This window comes from Propithecus coquereli, unplaced genomic scaffold (genome assembly GCF_000956105.1).
Source record: "Propithecus coquereli isolate 6110/MARCELLA unplaced genomic scaffold, Pcoq_1.0 Scaffold207, whole genome shotgun sequence".
Classification (NCBI taxonomy): domain Eukaryota; kingdom Metazoa; phylum Chordata; class Mammalia; order Primates; family Indriidae; genus Propithecus; species Propithecus coquereli.
The window spans coordinates 178,628-185,111 of NW_012145745.1; the positions used below are offsets into that span (position 1 = coordinate 178,628).

The following is a 6,484-nucleotide window of genomic DNA, read 5'->3' on the forward strand; positions in this document are numbered from 1 at the left end:
CGCAGGGATTCCGGCCGTGGAGCCGCAAGGTCGGAGGACTGGGAGTGAGCGCTGCCCGGGAGAGGCTGACCTGCCAGGACCGGAGTTCCCGGGGACGCTGTGCCCCCACCTGCTCAGCGTGCGGGATCGGGAAAGTGCCTCAGCCTGCGCGGGGGACAAGGGACGACGCCCGCCCTGAGAAGGACCCCCAAACCTCGCTCCCTTCATACCCCCGCCCCCACCAAAGCTGATAAAAAAGAAAAAATCCCCACTACCCCACGACCCGGCAGCGGCGGCCTCGGCCTCACAGGCGCGTGCTCCGGGGTCTCACCGGGGCCTGCGCCGCTCCCCGACCCGCCCGACGACGCCGGTTCGAACCCCGTCCTGGGCGCCGCTCTGTCTCGAACGCCCGTGACGTGGATTTTCACTCCTCCGGAGGCCGCCACCCCTTCCTTCCTTCCCTTCGAGGAGTGCGTGATCTGAACTCGAGAAGTGCGCTCTGCTGAGCACACCGTGCCAGTCAGCCGGCCCGTCACCCTCGCTTCTCTCCGTCGCGCCTCTGCTCGCTTTTCTGAGAGACGCCGAGAGCCCTCCCGAGAGGATTCTTTTTTAAAACCGGTTCTTGGAAGGGGGCTGCGGGAGAAAAGCCCCAGAGGTGGATGTTCCTGAGCCGCCCGGCGAACGCGAGCTGTGAGAGGTCTTTGCCTGGCAGCGCGGAGTCGCGGGAGAATTGCCCTCCGCAGCCGGAAGGGGGCCGCGGGGAGCGCTCCTGCCCGGCGGCGGCGGGGGCGGGGGAGGCCGCGGGCCGACTCGCCGCAGCTCCCGCGATGCCTCCTCGTCCTCCCCGCCGCGGTTGATGCGGCGAGCGCACGCCGCCGCCCGCCGCGGACCTCGGCCGGGTCGCACGGCTTGGCCCCCAGCCACCGCTTCGGCCTAGGTGAGTGTGCGTCGGCCGCCCTCGGCCCCCGGGGGCGGGAGTTGCGCGGGCGGGACTTGCTCGGAGCGGCAGGTGCGGGCTCCGCGCAGCGGCGGCCCCGGCCGGGCTCCAGGAGGGGCGGGGGCGAGGGGGGAGGGACACTGCCTCTGTCGCGCGGCCCCTCCCGCCGCCCCCAACCTCCGGGGGCCCGAGGCTCCGGGGGCGCTCGGGGCTGCGTGGCGGGGTGGGCTGTCTTCCGCGGCTGCGGTCTCACGGTCCCCGGTTGCCTGGAGCGGTGGCCCGGGTTGTCCCCTCGGAGAAACCCTCCACGCGAAAGCTGAATTCAAGCCTTTGGGGGTGCACACTAGGGGGGGTCTGAGGCGCTTTTTGGCCTGTGCCACGGGAGGGCTTTCTGCAGAGGAGTCGGTCCTCAGCCGTGGGACCGGGAGGCCGCGTGTGCCTGCGCGTTTGTGTGTGTGGGGAGGCAAACCCCCGGGATTCGCTGGTCACCCCCTCGAGAAGATTCGGCTGCGCCAACGCCAGCTTCAACTTTGTTTTGAGGGCAGTGCAAAGGCGAGCGAGGGGAGAGGGCACTGCCACTTTAAAAGTGGGGAAGTCCGCCCTCCTGAGGTAATGGTAACCTCAGCCTCCTCCCCTCCTCCTGCCGGAGAGAGGGAGAGAGAGAAAACTTGTTTTCATTCATAACTTTTTCCTTTTCCTTCCTCTCCGTCAACTATTTATTCACCGCTCCTCTCGGTGCGGATTGCAGAGGGCGCAGCTCCACTGTCGTAACTGGCAATGTGGCGGTGCTTCCCCGCCGCCCCGGGTTATTTCTCCCCGGCCCTCGATGAATCCGGCTCTGGCTTTAAAGTATAGACAGATACTTGCTTATGAACAGCCAGACCGTGGACTTGCTTTTGGCGCCCGCGCTGGCTCTGGAGGCTCTTCATGATTTGTCAGAAACCTCGGTGGGCTGCGCAGAAAGTGTGTTGGAAATCCACGGGGATCCTTGTGATGGGATTGTACGAAAAGGTATCCTGCTTCGATTCTTGTTTTCTTGGGGGAAAACTGTGTGGCGAGAGCGTGTGAGCGAGTTTAGGGATCGATCGAGGACTGTCACTGCTTGAAAATGGGCTTTTCTTCGGATCAGAGGTGGCGAATTTTCTTTGCTTTTAATTTTGATCTGGCAGCTTAATTTACCAGCCTGCCTGACCTTCACTACAACTATCATTTAGAATGCAAATCTAAATTGCGCCTGGAGTTTTGGGTTACACTCTTCAAATCCTTCTCCACGGTTTCGCCTTTCGTGTGGGACCTGACAGCACTTGGAGATATCCTTTGCTTTCAAAGCACTGGGGTAAAAAGTTCTTTGAGAGGAGCAATGATACTGTGCAGGAGTAACGATTAGATGTTTTTAACAGCCCTAAGGACTCCAGGACTAAATCCCTCGGGTTATCAATGTGTTTCTTCTCGTGTGCGGAGCAGGTAGAGTTAAGTGGAAACTTGGGAGAGCTGAGTTGTGAAAATAAGGACAACTCTAAAAAGTTAACATGTAAGGCATATTCTAGGGACATTAGTTAACGTAGGAAATGGACTTCATTCTGCTTTATTCCTTAAACCTGTGGTTTTGGCTCAACGTGGTAGTGGAGAATGGGCATTTTTGTCTTTTCATTCTTTAATTGGATCGAACCTGTAGCTTTTAGAAGGAATTTGTGTGAAAAATATTCTAGTCTACCATTGAATGAAAATGGCAACCTTTTTATGTTTGATCATCTGTTGTATGAAGAATACGTTATACATTAGAAATAATTTACTGTTAATATGGAAACACAAATGTCTGTTTTTATCAGGATATTAGTGTACTCGTTTTATTACAAGAAGTACATTGATTCAGAGTTGGCAATGCTTTTGAAAATGAAGGTCTGTCATTAAATACACATTTTTAAATTAGAGGAAATACAGATAATTAAAACCACCAGGATTTCCCCATGCTGCTTTAAAGGCCTAATGCTTATTTGTGCATGAAAGTTATCTTGTTATGTGAGCTCTTATGTAAGCTTTAAAAAAAAAATTTCATGATTTCAAATGTGAATTCCCTGTTACAATATTCACAGAACTATACATTGAGTCTTGTGTGTGTGTTTTAGTGGCTGTGAAACACCAGGAACTGTGGTGTTCCTCATACATTCATTTTTGCATCTCAGATAAATAACGAGCTGCTTTAAAATCCTGATTGCTGCTGAAGATCAGCTCTTATTTTGAGATTTCATTTTAATGTGGAATCTCAATTTTTTAAAATGCCTTGATTAATTTTTCATTATTAATCTAATGCTTATAATAGCACACAAACAGGAAAAAGACAACAAAGCCATTTTCAATTTTTTAAAAAGTAGACATTTTCCTTTATGGAAACCACTGATGAACTTACACTGAGCTTTCTTTACATGAGAGCTATTCCACTGCTTATACTCAATATTCCCTTCCAAGGCATACTCCATTTCAATTATTTGTTAAATTCACAAACAGGAAGGCATTACTTCCTCTTAATTCCGTTTCTCGAACGTTGGAAAAACTTCCAGTTTTTATGGCATGGGGTCTCTTGCTTACATTCTTCTTCTGTGATGTGGTCCCCAGCCTCTTTTAGAATTGGACTCTGGCCAGGACCCCAGCATCATTATAATCCGCTGGTGAAGGAGATCATTACTAGGTGGTTTAGGCAATTTGTGACTTGACAGGATTTTTCCCGTCAAAAAATGCTTCCTGTCATTTATTTTTTCTCTCTCTGTTTTTTCATCTTTGATTTCCTTTTAGGATTTCAGATGCATGCCAGGTTTCCACTGATTGCCAGAATTCGTGATCACTACACATGGATCCCCAAAATCAACATGGCAGTGGCAGTTCGTTAGTTGTGATCCAGCAGCCTTCTTTGGATAGCCGTCAGAGATTAGACTATGAGAGAGAGGTTCAGCCTGCTGCTATTTTGTCCTTAGACCAGATCAAGGCCATCAGAGGCAGCAATGAATACACAGAAGGGCCTTCAGTGGTGAAAAGACCTGCTCCTCGGACAGCACCAAGACAAGAAAAGCACGAAAGGACTCATGAAATCATACCAATTAATGTGAATAATAACTATGAGCATAGACCTACAAGCCACCTGGGACATGCAGGACTCCCAAATAATGCCAGGGGCCCCATTTTGAGCAGATCGACCAGCACTGGAAGTGCAGCCAGTTCTGGGAGCAACAGCAGTGCCTCTTCTGAGCAGGGGCTGTTATTAAGGTCACCACCAACCAGACCAGTCCCTGGTCATAGGTCTGAAAGGGCAATCCGGACTCAGCCCAAGCAACTGATTGTGGATGACTTGAAGGGTTCCTTGAAAGAGGACCTGACACAGCACAAGTTCATTTGTGAACAGTGTGGGAAGTGCAAGTGTGGAGAATGCACAGCTCCCAGGACCCTGCCATCCTGTTTGGCCTGTAACCGGCAGTGCCTTTGCTCTGCTGAGAGCATGGTGGAATATGGAACCTGCATGTGCTTAGTCAAGGGCATCTTCTACCACTGCTCCAATGATGACGAAGGGGATTCTTACTCGGATAATCCTTGCTCCTGTTCACAGTCCCACTGCTGCTCTAGATACCTGTGTATGGGAGCCATGTCTTTATTTTTACCTTGCTTACTCTGTTATCCTCCTGCTAAGGGATGCCTGAAGCTGTGCAGGGGCTGTTATGACTGGATCCATCGCCCAGGGTGCAGATGTAAGAACTCCAACACTGTCTATTGTAAGCTGGAGAGCTGCCCCTCCCGGGGTCAGGGTAAACCATCATGATTTTCGGAGGTGGATGGCACCTCCTGAACTTGTAGCTTTTAAGTTGTGGCTGTTAAAAAAGATCCTGTTAGATACTGGTTTTCTTTTCTTTAGAATTTTTCCCCATTTCCTACCTTCTCTTTTCCTGTTCCCAAGAGTTGACTCATGGATTTTACTCTTCTCTCATGGATGATCTTCAGTAAGAGTGGACTGTGAAACTGCACCCGGCTCCCACTTACTGCAAAGCCTCTGCCATCCACTGGAGAAGAGGGTATTGAGAGCCAGTGGGCTTTTGTGTAGCCTTTTTGTTCTGCAAGCAACTTTCCAAAGTTGTATACATGAATATACACCCACACCCAGACTATGGTGATTTAGAGCTGTTTTTGATTGGGTACTGTGGGAGCAGGGAAGTTGGTTTTTAAAGAAACAACTGTTTAATTGCTTAAATAAGCTATGTATTAAATCTATTTCCAGTTAGGGGCATTTTCCTAGCTTTGGACCCTTAAGTAGCATGGGGGATATATTTTTGTTATAACAGAAAATTTTCCTTTAACCACTGCTTTCTCCTTGTCTGTCCCTCAAAGTTCTCTTCCCTCAGTTTTGGCATTATCTTACCCTGGAGATGCCAGGTGTTTCTTTTTTTTTTCTTTCTTTTTATGTAATTTTAGATTCACTTTACAATGTACATCTTCACATTGGAGATATATTGGTTGTATCTTGCTCATCTTTAGCTTTCATGTTTGTGAAAGACTCAGCCACCTTCCTTCCATACCCCACGCTCTTCACCAAATTTTTGTTGTCATTGAGGGCACTTGGATAACTGAAGTTGATATTTATAGCTGATCAATCTATAGGTGTCACAGAACTATGTTGCCTAAAGTGATCTTGGCTCCTTAATGGTCCTTTTGGCCCCTTGGTTAGTTAACAGCTAATGCTAATCTTTTCTCTGTTTTCATTGCCTTAACCACAAATTGTGGTGCTTTTTGTATATTTTATGTATAAATCACAAAGTTGAATTCTGACTATTTTTAAGACAAAAGTCTGTTAAACTTTTTTATTGTAAAGAATATTTATTATGCGAATCTTTATTATTTTATGATATTTATTGCAAAAGACTGTTGATGTACTCATGTCTGAATATAACGAAATATCAATACTTAACAGAAAATAAGGTGACACGAAAGTACATATGTTAACTATAATGCAGAAAATATATTAATTAATGAAACTGTCTCTTGATTTCTTCATTTATTAGCCTGTACTATTATGGTGGTTTTTGTTTATTTGTTTTGACTTTTTCTTCCTACACACCGATTTTACTTCTTTCCCTTAAGATACTGAATTTATACACAGGTGAGCTCTAATTATGAACTAGATGGAAAGTGCGTTAATCAAAATTTTGTAATCCAAATTGTTTCAACAAATGCCAAAGTGAATTACTTTATCAAAGTGAAAATTTTTTGTAATATTAACTAAATCACTCCCTACTTTGGCCATTTTGTAAGCATGAAATTTTGTGTATGTCATAGTTTCTTCAAATGGAGCATATCTACAGCGTAAATTTAAAAAAAAATGTTTATCTTAACTCTTGCGTTAATCAGAAATTAACTTCATCAGCAAGACTTAATGAACTTAGTTCTGTAGACAGGAGTCTCTGGTACTCTCACTTTAATAAAGCATTCTAGAAGTCAGAGTGTACCAAAAGAATAAATGGTTCACAGTATCAGATGTTTTAAAAACATTTCTGTCCGTACTTTTTCACTTCCTTTAATAAGTCTATAATG

General features: G+C 47.1%; 1 protein-coding gene across 1 annotated transcript; it reads left to right on the forward strand.

The window, feature by feature from the left end:
• The first annotated feature begins 790 nt into the window (after positions 1 to 790).
• On the forward strand, positions 791 to 5,933 carry SPRY1 (sprouty homolog 1, antagonist of FGF signaling (Drosophila)). The gene is made up of 2 exons (XM_012644179.1): positions 791 to 916; positions 3,707 to 5,933. The coding sequence occupies exon 2, from the start codon at positions 3,762 to 3,764 to the stop codon at positions 4,719 to 4,721; it is 960 nt and encodes a 319-aa protein (XP_012499633.1). The 5' UTR covers positions 791 to 916; positions 3,707 to 3,761; the 3' UTR covers positions 4,722 to 5,933.
• Positions 5,934 to 6,484: the final 551 nt, after the last annotated feature.